This window comes from Ursus maritimus, unplaced genomic scaffold (genome assembly GCF_017311325.1).
Source record: "Ursus maritimus isolate PB19 unplaced genomic scaffold, ASM1731132v1 scaffold_1, whole genome shotgun sequence".
NCBI lineage: Eukaryota > Metazoa > Chordata > Mammalia > Carnivora > Ursidae > Ursus > Ursus maritimus.
In genome coordinates, this window is record NW_024423343.1 from 64543273 (window position 1) to 64564486 (window position 21214).

At 34.6% G+C, this 21214-nt stretch overlaps 1 protein-coding gene across 13 annotated transcripts in view; it reads left to right on the plus strand.

The window, feature by feature from the left end:
* Positions 1-512: 512 nt before the first annotated feature.
* The window catches only part of LOC103659876 (sodium channel protein type 3 subunit alpha), a 78870-nt gene continuing 58168 nt past the window's right edge, over positions 513-21214 (plus strand). For 6 of the 13 annotated variants that reach the window (XM_040644397.1, XM_040644414.1, XM_040644411.1 and 3 more), the window contains exons 1-8: positions 513-776; positions 6237-6355; positions 9715-9804; positions 13986-14114; positions 14778-14869; positions 15707-15979; positions 16186-16249; positions 20910-21051. In XM_040644397.1, the coding sequence (XP_040500331.1) occupies positions 513-776; positions 6237-6355; positions 9715-9804; positions 13986-14114; positions 14778-14869; positions 15707-15979; positions 16186-16249; positions 20910-21051 (1173 nt within the window). Of the gene's footprint in view, positions 777-6236; positions 6356-9714; positions 9805-13985; positions 14115-14598; positions 14691-14777; positions 14870-15706; positions 15980-16185; positions 16250-20909; positions 21052-21214 lie in introns of all 13 variants that reach the window. The other 7 variants (XM_040644404.1, XM_008687494.2, XM_040644419.1 and 4 more) reach the window with 2 other exon arrangements.

Genomic DNA, 21214 nt, shown 5'->3' on the forward strand with positions numbered 1-21214 from the left:
AAGGAGGGGGGGGGAATGATGGGTCCTTAAGTAATTTCACTGACAAGCATTACTGGCATTACTCTTTTTACCAAAGTATACTATGATATGTTTTGGCTCAAAGGTCTCAGACCAGACTTTGATAGACTTATAAAGTTGGTTTATTGTAAATTAGATTGGATAATGATGCTTCCAGGTTAAAATTTGTAGTGCAGCACAAAAATGTTTATACTTTTAAAAATTTACCAAAAGAATCCCCAAAGGAACATTGTAAAATGTTTATACTGTGCACTGAGAAAGAAAAGAAGTCTATGCATTGAAGAAGAAAATATTTTTTTGCCAAAAATAAAGTAATATTCATTTATTAATATACTAGCAAAGAAATTACTAGAAGAAACATTAAATGACATCTTGGTTGATTTTCTTAATCCCTCTCACTCAGTTGTTTTCCTAACTCTCATGCATTTTTTTTTCCCTTGGTAGGCAATTCTTATGCAAGAAGCTAAACGTAATTAAATGTGCAGGATGAAAAGATGGCACAGGCACTGCTGGTACCCCCGGGGCCTGAAAGCTTCCGCCTTTTTACTAGAGAATCTCTTGCTGCTATCGAAAAACGTGCTGCAGAAGAGAAAGCCAAAAAGCCCAAGAGAGAACAAGACAATGATGACGAGAACAAACCAAAGCCAAACAGTGACTTGGAAGCTGGGAAGAACCTTCCATTTATTTATGGAGACATTCCTCCAGAGATGGTATCAGAGCCCTTGGAGGATTTGGACCCGTACTATATCAACAAGAAAGTGAGTGTTGATTTTATACTTTCAAAAGTTAAGTTACAGTTCCAAATTTAAGTTTTTAATTAAACACTAACTTTAATATACTTTTCTCTGGCTCATAGACATACTGCATCGTAAGTTTTCTACTGTTAAAGATTTTATACTTTTTATTTCCACTTACTTTTAAGCACAGTACAATAAGCAGAAACATTTATAAGAAACTGAAGTCAAGGTTTGGCTACAGTGAAGAGATATGAGAGATGAACCATTTCTACAATTTCACAGTAACTGAGAGAGTCAAAATTAAAATTGACACCTACAAAGCAAAATATCCATTATCACCAACATATTTAAGCACATGGTAGACAACAGGAAAACAGCCATGTAAAAAGAAGAGTTATGGGCATATGTACTTCTTATTTTTTAGTTCTTAATTGGCTTAAGGTTTCCTCACAATAGATTTATATTCTAGTGGGTAATAATCTTACTCAGCATCCTCCTATAAGAAGATAATACATTGACAAGCACAGCCACACCTACTTATTGTTAAAACATCACTCTGTGAAAAAAAATGTCAAGAACAAAAGACAACAAACCCTCAAGTTTTCTTTATCCACATATGATTTGAATCAAGTTATGACTATGCCTTCCTAATGCTATAATAACCACATAATTCTGTAAGAATTAACTAGTTTTTTATGTTAAACCAGCTGTGCAGAGTTTTATAGTAAATACTTTTTTTAATGGATAGATTGTGCTTCATTTAATTGGGTATTTTGGAATTTTATAACCGCAATTTATATTTCACATTCATAAGCATAAAAACAGGTCTATGTAGAAACTAAAGATAAATAAATATCACCATGAATTGATGGTTTGTGGTTTAAAGAAGATACTGAATACCTTTATTAATCAGAGCCAGTCCTTTTAAAAAGAATGGCTAAGGAAACTGCATTCTTTAAGCAGTATGCAATTTTATCCTATGAGGTCAGTGATGGGTGAAGAACCTGACCGTTACCCATCCAGAGGCGGGACTAGCCCTATTGCCCTACAGAAGGGCTTCTCAAACTTGCATGTGTATACAATGAGGATCTTGCTAGGATACAGATTCAGATTCCAGAAGTCTGGGTGGGGCTAGAGATCCTGCATCTCTTAACAAGTCCTCGAGAGACTCCTGCTGCTCTAATACACGGGCCACACTTGGAATAGCAAGCTTTAAAGTGCTTTCTATAGGTCATAAAATCAATTTAAATAGTTAAACAGGCTTTTCTTTTTCCTTTGAAACTAGATTCATGAAGGTGGCACTTAATATAGATTCACATATTTTTAAAAGTAAATTATTCCAGAACTCCACTATAGAAGTGATAAGGAAAATTTTGAAATTTAGTTACTGTATTATTACACATGATGATGACAGTGAGACATCCCCCAAGAAACTAGAATAAAATTCTCCTTAAAATTACTGATTCAAAGTATATATTTGCAAAGATGTCTTTAAGAGACAGGCGTATGCTTACTCTGACATGCTTAAAAGTATTAGCTACTTAAAGAAAGGAAGTATCCTTAAGTAAGGAAATTGGTAAGATTAAGGGGTGGGGAGAATAAGAGAGACAAACACCAGCATTTTCCAAGGGAAACAGATCTTAAGTAGCAGCCCTGAAAGCATTTTCCTCCCCAAATCAAGAGCATTTCATTGTAGAGGGGCTACACGGAGCTACCTAACAGAGGTGTCATTAAGTATTGTGCAGCTTTTGATTAAGTCAGCTTGTTTGGACCCCACCCTCAGCAAAGAACCTTCTTATTATAATTTGTCTTCCTACAGATCTGCTTTAAAGGAAAGAATATGCTGGTTATGCCACTGCAATTATTTCAGTCCATGTGACAGTAATACATCTCCTTGTAAATAAGTAGTTTGGCATTCTGATTTTGTATGTCAGGCTTTCAGGCTTGGTTAATGTGAGTCTGCTGCTAAGAAACAGAATTGTTCTCTGTGTGCTAACAAAGTCAGTTTTTATTGCCTCCCTGTCTGAGAACCAGACTTGGACCTTGATTTATTCCTGGTGGCCATGCTCCATCTTGGGAGACATCTAGACTATTTACTTTTTACTGTTGGTGCACTGCCTTTCTTTATGAAGTATCTACAAAAAGGAAGACTGAGGTGATACTGAAGAAAAAGGTAGTCTGTGATTGTTAGGATTGAAGGAGCTAACGTAAGAAGCTAATGGAAAAGTTCTGGAATTTGAAAATATGGTATGAAGTTTATGTTAAGTATATGAATAATGCAGGTGAAAGGCACTTCAAAACTGTGAAGCATTATGTAACAGTTTGCTGCCATTATGATATATTTTACATACTTAATTTAATCAGATAATCAGATGAGCCACATCACAATGTATTTCAATGGTGTTTAAGTTGACCAGGTAATAGCTGAAAAATAGTTACAGTGATAATCATGGCAGCCTACGTTTGTTGTGTTCCTACTTTGTCAGGCACCGTTTCAGTGCTTTAAGTGGCATAATTCATTAAATATTCCAAGAACCAGTCAAGCAAGTACTATGTTAGCCTCATTTTACACATAGGGATGTCAAGCCCAGAGAGGTTAAGTAACTTGCCCAAGTCATACTCCATAAGTGGTGAATTCAGGGATTAAACCCAGGCAGTCAGAGCTCTTAAGCACTAAGCAACACTCTACACGACATTTATTAATAAAATGAAAGAAAACATTAAAAAATTGGTTGTATACTTTTTTGAATTCTCTGCTTGATATGGTCCTAATCAGAGATGTAAAGCTTACTCTTGCCTCAAGTAGTAAAAATTTTAGTGAACCTATAAGATGTATATTTATTTGGGAAAAAGCAAGCAGCATTCCAGAGTGATCAATTAGTTTGACATGCTTTCAACTATAACATTCATCACCTTCGTACCAATATGTAGTGATTTTTTTAAGTCACATCCTTATTTATCATTACTTGGAGACCAGATTTTGGAGCTATTTATCCCTCCTCCAATTTCTGTCACTCCAATAATTTTGTTTAGGTACCTCTCTCAATAACTACAGAGTCCCAAATTTCAAGTATCTTCCTTGTAAGTTTTCACTATACAGGATATTAGTATTTTATTCCACATTTCTCAGAACTCAAAGTTTTGTGTTAGGTGGTGTTCCCCAGAAATAAACTGAAATTGGGCCTGCTCTGTTCCAGAACCTGAAAATTCAATGAAGATGCCCTTGGCATGTCATTTTTAATCCCATTATTTCCACAAAGGCTAATCTTTCAGGAGAGCGGAGGATTCCATGTTGAAAGGGACAGTTCATTCCTGTCACCCTGTTTTTGGAGATTTTTCAAAATAAATTCCTTCTTAATGTTACAAGTGGTGACTGCTTTTTCAGGGAAATTGCCTCACAAAAGCACGAGTAAATGCACTTTGAATTATTGTGAACTTTACGTCATTGAATGCCTAAACAGATCTAGATTGTTTGCAATAGTAAATGATCTAATCCTGTGAATTCAAGAAAATCCTTTAATGCATTTGTGCTTCGAGGCCAGTTTTCCCAATACCACTGCCCCTTATGGACGATCTCAATGCTAGTAAAAAAGTTTACTTGCCCTCCTTATAGAATTGTTCAAATTTATAGATTACAGTCATGGAAAATGGTTGGTTAGGTAATGCTTGGCTCCATGGTCTTGAATACAAAAGGGCAATGTATGGAGAAATCGTTTTCTGTGTCCTTTATACTCAAAATATAAATATTTCTGTCTACCTATTCGAACACTACCATGTTGTCAATGAACATGATTGTATGGGATATAGCCCTTAGTTTAACAGTAAAAACATATTATTAAGCAAATGGATATATTGATGTCTTAAAGGTAAATGGCATCTTAAAGGTAAGCCTGCACTTAATTAAAACAACTATTTATGTTCAAACCACACTATTAAATACTGTGAAAAAAACGGAGAAAAAGTAGATTACAGGCTTTTATGCTTAATAGTTTATAACAACTTCTAACCTAGTCCTCAGTGGAATGAACCCTACATGTAAATTGCTACTTGACTGTAATTACAAGCAACATGCCAATGTGTGCAAATTAATATACTAAGACTTACTGGTAAAGGAAAACAATTAGGGAGTGATTAGAAGGCAGTGATTTATCTGGAAAGACATGATGGAGGAGGTGATTTTGATAACTGAGGACATTTTCTGAGAGTAGGGCTTTTCAACCCTGCCTGCATATTAGAATTACCTGAGGAAATTTTTAAAATAATACCCACGTCTTGCCCATCCTCCAGAAATTCTGATTCAATTGGTTCTGAGTAGGACCCAAACACTGGCGATTTTAAAATCACCTCAGAAGATTCTAATATGCAGGGGCGCCTGGGTGGCTCAGTCATTTAAGTGTCTGCCTTCGGCTCAGGTTGTGGTCCCAGGGTCCTGGGATCGAGCCTCACATCAGGCTCTCTGCTCAGCAGGGAGCCTGCTTCTCCCTCTCTCCCTGCCTCCCACTGCTTGTGTGCTCTCTCTCTCTCTCTCTGTCAAATAAATGAATAAAATCTTAAAGAGAGAGAGAGAGAGATTCTAATACGCAGAGAGGACTAAGAACCTTTGATATGATAGTTGGTGGGACCTCACTGTCAGGCCTGTTATGGACCTGAAATGGGGGGAGTTCATATTAGATGACCTCTCAGGGACCTCCTTCCTCTAGGATTTTATGACACGTTTTCAGAATCAGAGGGGGAAGCTGACAGGTTGTGAGTGGAACTGACAAGTGGACTGACCTGTTTGGAGCAGAGGTGCTTTAGTGGGAAAAACTGAAAGATGATCCTAGAGAGGTAGCGGGTAATCACTGGGTAGCATGGCTTAAATGCTAAATTGATGATTATAGGTTTCAGGTCATAAAATTTTAGCTACAGAATGCCCTTTGAAATGATGTATTTAAGCCTAATTCTCAATGCAGCTCTTCCTTCTCAGTATTACCAGCAGATCCACAGAGTCAGCAAAACCAGGTTATTCAGCCTGTTCGAACACTTTAAAGTAGGACAACTACCATAGGGAAAATAGAGAGGCTTCATAAACTTTAGAGTTCAAAGACTTGAAATAATTAAATTAAAAAAGATTATTTTAGTAGCAATATGTACAGAATAATCTGAAAAAGTTACCAAAGCTGGAGACAGATGGTAAGCTTTAAATAAAATTGGAGTCTGTAAAGTTAACAGTTTGATAAAAAATTTTGTGTATGATCATCAGTTTGTATCAGAAAGTTGGAACGCTAGAGACAAATTAGATAATAGTAAATCATATGTTTATTTGTAGCTATATGTTAATTTAGGGGAGAAACATCTAACATATTTATAGTTACAATATACCAAATTGTTTAAATAAACACGTTTGAACAAACAAATCAGGTAAAAAGTTCTTCATGTGTTTAAGCTTTTCGAGTAAGCTACATGTCTAATCTAGTAATTTTTTTTCATATTTTTTTTCAGACTTTTATAGTATTGAACAAAGGGAAGGCAATTTTCCGATTCAGTGCCACCTCTGCCTTGTATATTTTAACTCCGCTAAACCCTGTTAGGAAAATTGCTATTAAGATTTTGGTACATTCATATCCTTTTCATGTGACTAAATGCAATCGCTTGATTTTATAGAAAATGTCATTCTTTTATATTATTTTTAAATACTTATATTTTACATATGTTTTATATATTATATATTATTTCTTTGAGATTAATGGTGACATTGTTATTTAATCTGTTCTCATTGATTTCCTGCCATTTATAAAAAGATTAGTATGAATGTTATGATTCTAGAAGTAAAAATGAAGTATGTTAGTGAACGTGTAAGTGAAACATACTGTGTAGAAGGAACAACAGCAAATCTACTTCACACTTTTATTACAATGATAGTCAAAAACCATACAAACAAGGACAGAATAGGTATGGGTTTCAAGAAAATTCTCCAACAGGCAATGATAAAATAGAAAGGTATTCAGAGGCTGTGTTTAAGAGTGGGCATTTTTTTAATTTTTATTTTTTTGTCTTTATTTAAATTCCTGTTAGTTTAACATACAGTGTTAATATTGGTATTGAGTATACAATTTAGTGATTCAACACTTTCATACAATACCCAGTGCTCATCACAAGTGCACTCCGTAATCCCTACCACCTATTTAACCTATTCCCCATTCCCCTACCCTCTGGTAACCATCAGTTTGTTCTCTATAGGTAAGAGTCTATTTCTTGGTTTGCCTCTTTTTCCTCCTATGATCATTTGTTTTGTTTCTTAAATTCCACATACAAGTGAAATCATATGGTATTTGTTCACTGACTGACTTGTATCACTTAGCATTATATCCTCTAGTTCCATCCATGTTGTTGCAAATAGCAAGATTTCAATCTTTTTTATAGCTGAATAATATTCCAGTGTGTGTGTGTGTGTGTGTGTGTGTGTGTGTGTGTACACCACATCTTCTTTATTTATTCATTAGTTGATGGACATTGGGGTCTTTCCATAATTTGACTATTGTAGGTAATGCTGTTGTAAACATTGCATGTATCCCTTTGAATTAGTATTTTTGTATTCTTTGGATAGATACCTAGTAGTACAACTGCTGGATTGTAGGGTAGTTCTATTTTTAACCTTTTGAGGAGACTCCATATTGTCTTTCAGAGTAGCTGTACCAGTTTGCATTCCCGCTAACAGTGTAAAAGGTTCCCCTTTCTCAGCAACCTTGCCAACACCATTTGTTTCTTGTGAAATGTTATCATTTTTTTTCTTTTTCAAATTTTTATTTAAATTCTAGTTAGTTAACATATAGTGTAATACTGGTTTCAGGAGTAGAATTTAGTGATCCATCACTTAGATATAACACCCAATGCTCAACACAAGTGCCCTCCTTAATACCCATCACTCATGTAGCCCATTCCCCACCCACCTCCCCTCCATTAATCCTATAGTTAAGAGTCTCTTATGGTTTCTTTCCCTTTTTTTTTCCCCCTTCCCCTATGTTCATCTGTCTTATTTCTTAAGTTCCACATATGAATGAAATCATATAGTATTTGTCTTTCTCTGACTGACTTATTTCAGTTAGCATAATACACTCTAGCTCCATCCACATCATTGCAAATGGCAAGATTTCTTTCTTTTTGATGGCTGAGTAATATTCCACTGTGTGTGTGTGTGTGTGTGTGTGTGTGTGTGTGTGTGTGTGTATACCACATCTTTTTTATCCATTCATCAGTTGATGGACATTTGGGCTCTTTCCATAATTTGGTTATTGTTTATAATGCTGCTATAAACATCAGGGTGCATGTGCCCCTTTGAATCAGTATTTTTTTTATCCTTTGGGTAAATACCTAGTAGTGCAATTGCTGGGTCACAGGGTAGTTCTATTTGTAACTTTTGGAGAAACTTCCATACTGTTTTCCAGAGTGGCTGCACCAGTTTGCATTCTCATTAAGAGTGTAAGAGGGTTCCCCTTTCTCCACATCCTCACCAACTGTTGTTTCCTGTGTTGTTAATTTTAGCCATTCTGACAGGGGTGAGGTGATATCTCATTGTAGTTTTGATTTGTATTTCCTTGGTGATGAGTGATGTCAAACATCTTTTCATGTGTCTGTTGGCCATCTGTATGTCTTCTTTGGAAAAATTGTCTATTCATATCTTCTGCCCATTTTTTAATTGGATTATTTGGTTTTGGGGTGTTGAGCTTTGTAAGTTCTTCATATATTTTGGATACTAATCCTTTATCAGATATGTCATTTGCAAATAATCTCCCATTCTGTAAGTTGCCTTTCAGCTTTGTTGATTATTTCCTTTGCTGTGCAGAAGATTTTTATTTTGATGACGTCCCAATAGTTTATTACTGCTTTTGTTTCCCTTGCCTCAGGAGACATATCTAGTAAGAAGCTGCTATGGCCGATGTCAAGGAGATTATGACCTGTGTTCTCCTCTAGATTTTAATGGTTTCATGTCTCACATTTAGGTCTTTAATCAAGAATGAGAATTTTATATAGACAGATTCAAAATAGCCTTATAAAAACTAAAAGACAAAAGACTAGAGATAGGCAAATAGGACTGAACTTTTTGAGGTTCATTTGAATTCTTTTCATTCTATTGTTTGATATTGGCAAGGATTTATATTTTTAAATAAAAGATTTACCCCAAAATAATCATAATCTTCCTTAGAGTGAAGTCTGATTGAGATCCTAATAGAAATTAATTACAGCTAATTCTCAGGAAGTTTTCAAAATACCATTTATCTGTTTAGGTATGGTGTGGACTTTAGGTTTAGGTTAGGTATGGATACAGAAGGATAGCTAGATGGCCCATTAAGTTCCCCCACAGTCTATAGTGAAAATAAAAAGTTAGAAAACAATATTAACTTATCAGGAAAAAAATTCTCTCCCTTTCCTCTTCTTTAATAAACACTAAAAGAATGAGTCACAGCACAATAAGACTATTAAGAGTACCTAATTACAGTAGAATTCTCAGTCAATGCAATCCTTGAATATACTGGGGTATACATTCTCAGGGTTTTTATATTGCATTCATTAACATTTTGTCAGTCAGTGGTGATTTTAAATATATCTGAAGTACAACTTTAGATATAATTACATTTATATTTTTTACACTTTTACACTTATATTGTGAACTTACTTAAGAATGGTCATTTCCCCTTGCAGTGCTATTTCACATAACTGATTGGAATGCAGAATTCTCATTGCTTAAAATAGAGACCTCTTTCCATTAAATACAGTTCTGTGAAATTTTACATTTCATGTAAAATGAAAAAGAGCAGACTAAGAATGTATGAGAGGCTTTGAGGTTTCTTATTACTTTTGCCATTGTTTTAAAACAAATAAGACAAATTTCACAGGTAACTTTGATGATTTTTTTTGGTATTGGATTGTTTGTAAATGGCCATGATAAAATACTAGCATTTATTCCTTAACTATAATCTACTTTATTCAGCATGCTTATCATGTGCACTATTTTGACCAACTGCGTATTTATGACCTTGAGTAACCCTCCAGACTGGACGAAGAATGTAGAGTAAGTAAGAATGACTTCTTCGAATGAGAAATGCACACTCAAATTCTCTAGCAATCGCATTATGGTTATGTTCTGAGAAGTTTTAGGCTTTGTGGAGTCAGGCTAAAAACTTCTAAGAAAAAATTATTTCCATAACATGAAAGAAGATAAGGGAAGTTCTTTGGGGGAGTTTCTCTTCTATGAGGTAAGTATTCTTTCCAACAAATTCATGATAGTATCTGTTTAAGAAAGGTTATAAATAGTATATACACTAGCTGGTAAACTAAACGAATCATTTTGCATAAAAGTTAAGATTCAATCATAGTTATGCGTTTTAGATTAAAAAAAAAAAACAAGGACTATTTTGGGCACCTGGGTGGCTTAACTGGTTAAGCACCTGGCGCCTGATTTCGGCTCAGGTCCTGATCTCAGGGAGCCTATGTGGTGCCCTGCATCAAGCTCTGCGCTCAGCCGGGAGTCTGCTTGAGAATTCTCTCTCTCTTTCAAGTAAATTAACAAACCTTTAAAAAAAATGACTATTTGAGTAATATGATGAATAAAATTATTTTATTCTAGTATATTACTATTGTTATATTCTCATAAAACAGATAAGGTGTTTAGCACAATATTATTATATTATGTATTTTGGTTATATGTTACATCATTATATTTGGGAAAATACATTTAGGTGTTTAAGTAACTTAGATATTTAGTTATCTTTAGATATGTAGTTTATTTAGACACAGCATGTGTGCTAAAACACCATAGATGTGTTCCATAAAAGAAATAAAATGTCTCTACAAAATCATAGCTCAAAAAATAACAGGGCTTAAGGGGAAAACATGATTAAGAGCAGATCACTCAAAACTTATGAAACTTTGTAATTAGAACACTAATAAAAACCATAACAATCCCAATAAAAACATATTGGCCTAGTTAAAGCTCTATAGACATTTGTACCTAAAATCACAGCCAGAGACTCCTTTGCAGTCTCAGACTCGAGGCCTTGTCCTTCCTCCCTTAAGATGAAGACCTGGGGACATTTCTAGCATATCATCAAAATAAAACATTTGATTTATTATTTTAATACAAAGGAAAAGGTCTAAGCACAATAGTTCTTGGACATGTTAAACTAGCCCCTGCTTCCACTAAAGAAGACTCTTATATGTCAATTTTCTGCATTAGTACAAAGGTCTTCCTTTAATGCTAAGAACGTTTTATTTAAGTGTGAAGAAAAAGATGCCACTAATTGATTCAAAACATCAATGTGCTGGGGGAAATTTTTGCATTAACTAACATAATTTCTGCATTATAACATTATTCCCTACGTTATCAGTCACATATGAGGCTATTCATGACAAAGAAACATTATTTAGTGAAACAGAAGGTGTTTAGGTTATGTAGGCTATTTATGCATTGTATAATACAATGATAAGGTTTAGTGAAAAAAATTTTCTAGTATGTTCTTGTTATTGTTGTATTTTTTAAAAGTAATATCTACTAGGAGATAAGTTATTATGACAAATATTGCCACTTCTATTTCTGTTTTTATAGGTTTCTACGAGGATTTAATGCACTATTCTAAGTCATCATTTGTCAGTTTAACACATTAAAGATTTTTTTAATAGTAGCTTGGAAATGCTCCTTAGAAATCATTTTACTAGAGAATCCAGTTCTTACGTTGAGGCAAGCAATTTAACAGAATTTTTAGTTATTATTTATGATTTGTGCATTAACAAATGGACATACCTATAAAATCCATTCTGTATGTACTCTTCCTAGAAGAAATTACTGAAGCATTTAAACATGTACAAATGTCATTTATTTGTATAACATTATGAAAAGATAGGTAAAGATCACATTTGAATATTATTACTTGAATATGCAAGTCTCTTTCTTTTCTTAGAGGGAGGGGGGGTAAATGGAAGGGGCCAAGGGAAGAGGAGAGAATCTTAAGCAGGCTCCACATCCAGCACAGAGCCCAATGTGGGGCTTAATCTCACGATCCTGAGATCATGACCTGAGTCAAAATGAAGAGTCGGATGCTTAACTGACTGAGGCACCCAGGCCCCCCCAGCAGGTCTCTCTTTTTAAAGTCATTTTTATAGATTACTATGTCCATTATGAAAATGGTCTTACCCCTACAAAAGGTTTTAACTTCATTCAGTGGGAAAACTTTGCACAGGTTTCCTGATCGTTTAACAGGATCATTCATTACTTGACAGCAAAGTAGAAGGAAAACAAGCAAAATTAGTGGTTACAGCCAACAAGCCAAACCAAATAAACGAGAGGGCAAAGAAAGAACTCAGTTCTGATATGAAAACAAGTCACTGGTAGCATAAACAGTCCAAGTACAAAGAGATGATATGCACAGCATAGGCTGAGGACCATATGGTATAGTGAGGGTCATGTTATGAAAGGCAGGCAGATCTATAGACATCGTAATTACAGGAAAAAAAACCTGGGTGACATGGACAGAATCAATAATATGATTAGGAGCCTGGTGGGGCAGAGCTAAGAAGGATCAAGGTCCCCTTGATTCTCACTTACCTGTTCAGTCGAGCTTGCTAATAGGCACTTCTGAACACCTGTTCTGGGCAAAGCTCTGTCTCACATGTTAAGCTCCAGGACACTCTTCCTTGGATAGCTATCAACAAAAACAGGGATAGGAATAGGGACTTTAATCTTAGATAATTTAGAATTGCTTAAGCAAAGACCATAGGACATTAACCATTAATGTGATAAATAAAACGTACATTGACCTGTCTCTTACAGCTTTTCACAAGGTAGCTAGCTCTGAACAGAAATGTCAGAGTGATTATGTGTAATGTGCAAAGGTCCAAACTAAAACAAAAGTAAATGTAAGCTTGGCACTGTAAATTATATCTTTTCCTAAAGAGGTCAGCTATTTCATGATAAGTAAAGATAGCAATTATATTTATTCCTCAAAAAATCAACTGAATTATTTTAAAAAGGAAGAGGAATGTTCTTAGGGAAACTTAATGTGAAGATTTCTGCACAGATTTTCCTCTTATTTCTTTGTTCCCTCATCTGATAGAAATTTCTGCAGAAAACAATGCAGAAATAACTCTATTAACTTTACTCACATACAAAATACTACTAGATGGGAAATATAATTAATTTTAATATGAGTAAATCTAATCTTTGTGGCTTAGGTGAAATAATCTCAAGGATAATCTTAAATTGCACTTTTTAAAAGAACACAATATTGAAAAACAAGTACTCTTTCTCAACTATTTTTGGAAGAAACAGAAATAATATTGTCAACACTCAAAGGAGAGAGGGCTAAAAATGCACTAAATATCAAACAATACATAGAAAAGCCTTTCACCATTTTGGAGGCTGAAATTTGAATGTGAGCACATTTAAATTATTTGGCTCAACAGTACAGAAATGGTAGCTGATGAAGGTAAGAATCAGAAATTTGGTTTCGCTCTGAGTTTTGGTAATTATGTCAGTGCGCACACATAAAATATTAATAAATTATAATTTTTCTTGTGTAGATATGTATGAGAGAAGCAGTTTTAAAACTCTATGCCTGACTCTTAAAGATAAAAATGGGAAGCATATTTTCTAGATTAGACATGGGAAATACGCTTAAAAATTTCTAATCATTAATAAATTTGAATGAAATATTTTATTATAAATAAATAAATCCAAGAAATTTTACCTCAAGAGCTGTATTGTCTAATGAGGGAGACACTAGCCACATGTGAAACCTGAAATTTGTCTAGTCTTAGTTGTTGAAATAATATTTTAGATATGTTGGTTTAAATAAAATATAATATGAAAATTAAATTCACTTGTTTTTCCTTACTTTTGTTATTTGGCTACTGAAAATTTGAAAACTACATATTTAGCTTGTATTATATTTTAATCAAACAGTGTTGCTCTAGAGGGTCAAGCTTGATCATTATCCATAGAACTCGTGAAACTCTTATCCTAAAGTCTAAATAGTTAAGCAAGATCAGATTCTTTGGGGAAGATACTATCTCTTCAGTTCAACCCTTTACTCAGGTTTATAAGATTAATTAGACTAGTCAAGTCTTTGTAAATGGAAATATGAAATAAGATTTTAGCAAATTAAAAAACCACAAAAGGATAAGATTTGCCACATTTGAAACCATGTATATTAGCAGCTCAAACAAAATTGTTAATTTTTATTTGGATGCTTTTCCTAGGTACACATTCACTGGAATCTACACCTTTGAGTCACTCATAAAAATCTTAGCAAGAGGGTTTTGCTTAGAAGATTTTACATTCCTTCGTGATCCATGGAACTGGCTGGATTTCAGTGTCATTGTGATGGCGTGAGTATTTTTGAAAGTTGTTAAGCTCAAAGGAATGAAAATAGTTGTAGCACAAACCAGGTGGTTGTGACATATTTTAAATGCAGAGTTTGCTTATTAGTTAAATTAACTATATGCCTCATATATTTTGAGAACAGACATTAGACTACATATAGTAAGGTAAATCTATCTGGTAAATGAGCAATAAACAATTACTTTGATGTCATATAGTCTTCCACTTCATCAAAATGAAGTTATTCATTGAGCGGAATACCTCCAATTGTACTTTCATTTCTTACAAACTTGTTCATATTAGTGAAAATTACATTGAAATAAGGCAGCAAAATTTAATTCCCTAAAAGCAGCTTTCAGCATATGGCACCCTGAGGTCTGTAGCAATTCCATTTGTTAAACTCAAGGGGCTCTATACACCAAACCCAGCTTTCATTCTTTATTTAGTATAAACTTTGCCAAAACTATCAGTAACTTTGATTTAATTCTACAGGTATGTAACAGAATTTGTAAGCCTAGGCAATGTTTCAGCCCTTCGAACTTTCAGAGTCTTGAGAGCTCTGAAAACTATTTCTGTAATTCCAGGTAAGAAACTGGTGTAAGATGACAGGCTCCTTGTATCTCCAACTTTTCTTGTGTATTATTGTGTTGTGTGTGAACTCCCTATTACAGATACGTGACAGAGTTTGTGGACCTGGGCAATGTCTCAGCGCTGAGAACATTCAGAGTTCTCCGAGCACTGAAAACAATTTCAGTCATTCCAGGTGAGAGCTAGGTTAAACACTGGGGCTGACTTTAAATATACTGTAATAATATTCAGGTTGAAATCACACTAGATCATTAGACTTGTTGTTTATTATTCTTGTTTGTCAACTTCAAGAATGCCAAACAATGTTTCAAAACAGTTCAGTTCCTAAAATTTTAGATATTACATGCTTATTTATAAAGTCAGCCTTTGAGTTTAACAGAGAATTGCATGAGTTGTCTATAAAAATACTAGTTTTGTGCACGTGTGTGCACTCTCTCTCATGCTTTCTCTCTCCTTTTGCATTTATGATGTAAAGTTTTCTCTTCTACAATCTGGAAAAAGCTTTGCTACCATGCCTTTACTAACTTACTTGGGTTTTACCATTCACTGCAGATCTATTCTGAAAATAGATCTCCTTTTATAAAGGAGAAAAGATTATTCTTGAACAGCATGGCATAGAATATTTAATACTTTACAATTCTTTTCTCCTCTGAATTATTGCTACTTGTAGGCTGGTGTAAAGAATGGGTTGGAGGGAGATGCCTCATGAAACACAATCTGAAATGAAAAATAACTGCAAGTTCTTCTTTAGATGTTCATGACAACACATAAAACCACACACAAAAAAGCTTCCTGCCTAGATATTTACACTTTCATTTTAAACCTCCAGAAGCATACTATTCATAAATAAAATCTGCTTTTCATCCATTTTCCAAACCATCTGGCTATCCATAAAGCTTTGGTGTCTAAATAGCCAAGCAACCATTTATGGGAAAAGAGAATGTGTGTGACTAAGAAGACACTGCGGATTATGACTCTCTTCCTTGGATGACCTACTGCTGTCTCTCCTCAGGTTTAAAGACCATTGTAGGGGCCCTAATCCAGTCCGTGAAGAAGCTTTCTGACGTCATGATCTTGACTGTGTTCTGTCTGAGCGTGTTTGCGCTAATTGGGCTGCAGCTGTTCATGGGCAACCTGCGGAATAAATGCTTGCAATGGCCCCCAAGCGATTCTGCTTTTGATACCAACACCACATCCTACTTTAATGGCACAGTGGATTCAAATGGGATATTTGTTAATGTAACAATGAGTACATTTAACTGGAAGGATTATATTGAAGATGACAGTAAGAAATATTGCTACATTGTTAACCTTAGGGTTGCTGAATGAATTTTCAACTATAAATAGTTGAGGCTATGGGCTTGAAACCATCTTTGTAAATATACTTCATTGTGTCCACTTTGGAAATAACTGAGATAGTCAAACTCTCATTTTTTCCCAATGTCAGTAGGATAGATATGAAATGAAATAATTTATTCTTTATATTAACAGGTCACTTTTATGTTTTGGACGGACAAAAGGACCCTCTACTCTGTGGAAATGGCTCAGATGCAGGGTAAGAAACACAATTTAAAAAAATGTAGAACACTTTGAGAAAAAGCAGATAGGAAAAAAATACAAGGGTATACTTACATTTATATAATAGTGATGCTACCTACCTAGGAAGTACCTTCTCTGTGTTAGAGGACTGTTATCAGTTCCAAACTTATGGTCATTAAAATCACCCCTCTGGGTGAAGAACTTTTCTCCAGAATTCCATAGTTAAGCCTGATTATTATACCTGATTATTACCCCAAAGTGTGAATACCCCTAGTCTGTCTTTTTCTGTAAACCCATCAGAGCTGTTTAATAAATACAGGGAACATTTTGATTGTTGTAGGTATGTGTTGATGTGATAAGTTTTGCTCTGGCTGGAAAAGATCCAGAATGTAACATGATCTTCAGCAGTTGGGAAACTGCCTCAAGAGAGTTAGGTATTCTTGAAATAGCATGAAAACCCCATGTGCAAAAAAGCCAAGGGACAGATATATGTCAAAGGCATGTCTAGGTCTGAGTCTGCATGCCTAATAGTTCTTTTTGGTCACATTCTGTGTGTGTAAGAGACACTTTATGTAAGAGACACTTTAATGTCTTAGCCATCCTGCTGGTCACTCATACTTAACATATTTTCCCAAGAGTATTATAAATTGATTTTAGATCAGGGTGTAGAGTAATTTTTTTAGAAGCCAAGGATAGCAACAGTTAGTGACTCTTAAACCACAGAATTTACACAGAGGTATTTTGAGTCACCCTAGAAAATGGGAAACTCAGGTGGCCGTAAAGATCTAGAAGTATTATTAAAAATGTGTATCAGTCCTGGAGATGGTGTTTGGGGGAGGGGGAGGTGTAGGAATTGTTTTTCTGATATTTTTCCTAACCTTTGTTAGGAGAATGTAGTGAATAAGAGCATGAATTCTAGAGTTCATATATATCTGGATTCAAACCCTCACTCCACCATTTACAAACTCTGACTTTGGAAAGGTGTTCTAAGCTCTCTGTATCTGAGTTTATTTATTTCTAAAATGTGGAGAGTAATATTGTCTCTTAGGGTTGTTTTGATGATTAATTACTTAATACACATAAAGCCCTTGGTTTAGCACCTAGTCCATCATAAGTGTTTATTGCATTTTAGGTATTATTTTTATTATCATGGTTAATGTAAAACCCGAGATAAAATTTTGGATAAGGTTGGATGATACATACTTTATCACTATTAAACCATAAGAATCACTACTCTTTGTTGAGTACTTAGTATGGGTTAGGTGATTTACATGGTAAAATTGATAGCCACTCTTGTTAAATATCAAATAAAATTCTAAAGAAATCTACCCAATTTCAAGACTTCCTATAAGAATACAGTAATCAAGACAGTATGGTACTGGGGAAGGAAGAGATAAATAGATGAACGAAACGGAATAGACACCCCCCCCAAAATAATAGACCTACACAAATATAATCGACTAATTTTTGACAGAGGAAAATTCAATTCAATGGAGACAGTAAAGTTTTTCAAACAAATTGTGCTGGAGCAATTGGAAATCCATATGCAAAGAAATGAACCTAGATACAGATCTCACACTTTACACAAGAACTAACTCAAAATCAACCATAGACCTAAATGTAAAATACAAAACCATAACTTCTTTAAGAAAGCATAAAATAAAATCTGTACGATTTCAGATTTGGTGGTAAGTTTTAAACACCAAGAACCCAATCCATGAAAGAAAAAATTGATAAGTTGGACTTAATTAAAATTAAAAACTTCTGCTCTGCAGAGACACTATAAAGGGAAAGAAAAAACAAGCCATAATTGGGAGAAAATGTTTGCAAAACATTTATCTGAAAAAAGACTTGTATCCAAACTATACAAAACATTTTTAAAACTCGACAAAAAGAAAACAAATAACACAATTTAAAAATTGGCAAAAATCTGGATGCCCTACAAAAGAATATATACAGATGGCTAATAAGGATATATAAAGATGCTAAACATCATTTGTCATTAGGGAATTGAAAGTTAAAACAACAATGGGTTACTACTATATACCTATTAGAATGGCTAAAATCCAAAAAAAACTGGTAATACCAACTGCTGGTGAGGATACAGAACAACAGGAATTCTCATTCATTGCTGATGGGAATGCAAAATAGTGCAACCATTTTGGAAAACAATTTGGCAGTTTATTACAAAATAAACACAGTCTAACCATATGATCCAGCAATTTCCCTACTAGATATTTAGCCAATTAACTTGAACATGCATGTGAGTATTTATAACAGTTGTATTCATAATCACAAGAAACTGGAAACAATCAAGATGTCCCACAACAGGTGAATGGATAAATATGATGTACTCATCCAGTGAAATATTATTCAGTGATAAAAAGAAGATGAGCTATCAAGCCATAAAAAGACACTGATGAACCTTAAATACATATTAATACATGAAAAGAAGGAGGCCCATCTGAAAAACCTATATTTTTCTGATTCAAATTACATGACATTCTGAAAAAGATAAACAACAGAAATGATTTAAAAAAATCAGTGTTTTTCAAGGGTTCAGAGTAAGGGGTTGATTGGGTGATGTGTGGGGGATTCTTTAGGGTGAAGAAACTTCTGTATGATTCTGTAATGGTGAACATTAAGCATTTGTCAAAGCTCATTGAACTTAACAGCACAAAGAGTTAACAGTATATGCAAATTTTAAAAAAGCACTTGTATGGTTGAAATACAGACTGTAACAAAGGGATACAGATATATTTATAATGTATGAAATAACCCCACTGAAGGAGTAGGAGAATAAGTGTTGATCTAAACAACTTTGGAAATGGGTGGAGTCTGTAAGGCAAAGGCAAAAAAAAAAAAAAAAAACTGTACTCTAGTTGGTAAAGTTGTTTCCCATGCTAGTATGGATTAACAATCCTGAAATTACTATGCATGTATACTAGTACTGAACAATAAAGTATATAGATAGTAGATGACAGAAGCCAGCCACTTTTGGAGTGAGAAGTTATAGATAAGCAAAGGTAGGAGTCTAGAATGATATCATGTGGTAATGAAATAGGGTTGAAGAGAGTATGATGTCCTATTTAGCTTAATAGAGGCACAGATGTTTACATATACATATACATATACACGTTATCAGAAACCAGATCTGGGTGGTATGGTTATTGCTAAGGCAGTGTCACTGCTTCTAGGCCCTCAGTTGACAAAGCGAGGAGATATATGTGTACACACACACACACACACACACCGACACTTGTCCTGGGTTCTAATACTGTTCTCCAGTAAAAGAACAAGGACTTCTTGGGGAAATTGCTGACACTAGAGCAGGAAATATAAAAGATGAGTCTGAAGCACGTTGTAGTGCCACAAAGTAAGAAAGTGCTAAAAAACAAACAAAAACAAAACACACAGAACCATGGGGTTACATCAAAGAGATACAAGAATTAATGGAAAAGCTCTCAATGGCCAAAACTGGAATAATTTAAGCAACAAAATAAATAAAACAATTAAATTAAAATTCGAAGCATGAAATGAATATCATGAGTACCTACTCAGAAATAAATGATTGAGTAAGTAAATAGATAAATAAATGAGAGATAACAGACAAATCCCCCATGCAAAAGAATTCCAAGTAATTTGTGTACATGCTGTACTCTTAGAAAGGTGGAACATAATGTGGGGGCTGCACATAGTGACTTTATTCCAAAGAATGCAGTATGGAAAAAAAAAAAAGAAAGAGTAAATGTACACTGGAGAAACCTGACAAACATTACGTCCAATCAGGTGGCAAAAGTTAGTATCAACAGTGATAAGTCCTACTGATCACATGTACCCTGATATGATGTGACGATAATGATACTTTACCTCCTTCAAAATCCATCCCCAATCTAATTATGAGAAAAACGTCAAACAAATCCCAATTGAAAGACATTCTTCAAAATACCTGAAAGTATTCCTCAAAACTAACAAGATAATCAAAAACAAGGAAAGTCTGAGAAACTTTATCAGGAGGATCCTAAAGTGACATGGTGACTAAATGTAATGTAGTATCCTGAATGGGACCTTGAAACATAAAAAGGATATTAGGGAAAAACTGAGGAAATCTGAATGAAGTACGGACTTTGGTTAATAATAATGTATCATATTGTTTGAAGCATACCACACTAACAGATCAACAATAGAGGAAACTGGGCATGGAAACAGGGCATTTATTCTGGGCCTTCTTTGTAATTTTTCTGTAAATCTCAAATTATTCTAAAATATAAGCTTTACTTTATAAAGTTCTGCAGAAGTGCCTGCTGAAGTAGCTCATTAAGTGGTTCCCTACCCTTTGTTTTCTGGCCTTGCATTTTTAATTATTGATTCTTGCCACTTTGTAAAGAGCAGGACATTGATGATGTCAGAGGCTAAAGTGTGTGGTTGCTGCCTCTTTGCCATTCCAAATGTCCACAAATCTGACTCCTTGCATCCCGGTTTTCTATTGGTTTTCCTAATAAATCTCATCTAATAACAGTATCACTGTAAGCAATTACCTAAAGTGCTCTGGAAATGAAGGCAAGAAAATCCATCATAGACAGCAACTCTGGGTTTTGACAATTCCTATAAATCAACATCGATTGAAATAGCTATAATTGCCAACCTGATGCTAGCACCATTTCTCTCTCTTATAGCCAGTGTCCAGAAGGATACATCTGTGTGAAGGCTGGTCGAAACCCCAACTATGGATACACAAGCTTTGATACCTTTAGTTGGGCTTTCTTGTCGCTATTTCGACTCATGACTCAAGACTACTGGGAGAACCTTTACCAGTTGGTAAGTGTCTTAGTCCATTAGGGCTGCTACCACATACCACAGCCATACCACATAAATAACAGAAGTGTATTGTTTACAGTTCTGGAGACTGGGAAGTTTAAAGATCAAGATGCCAGCATGGCTTCATTTTGGCAAAGGCCCCTTTTTGGTTCATAAACTGACA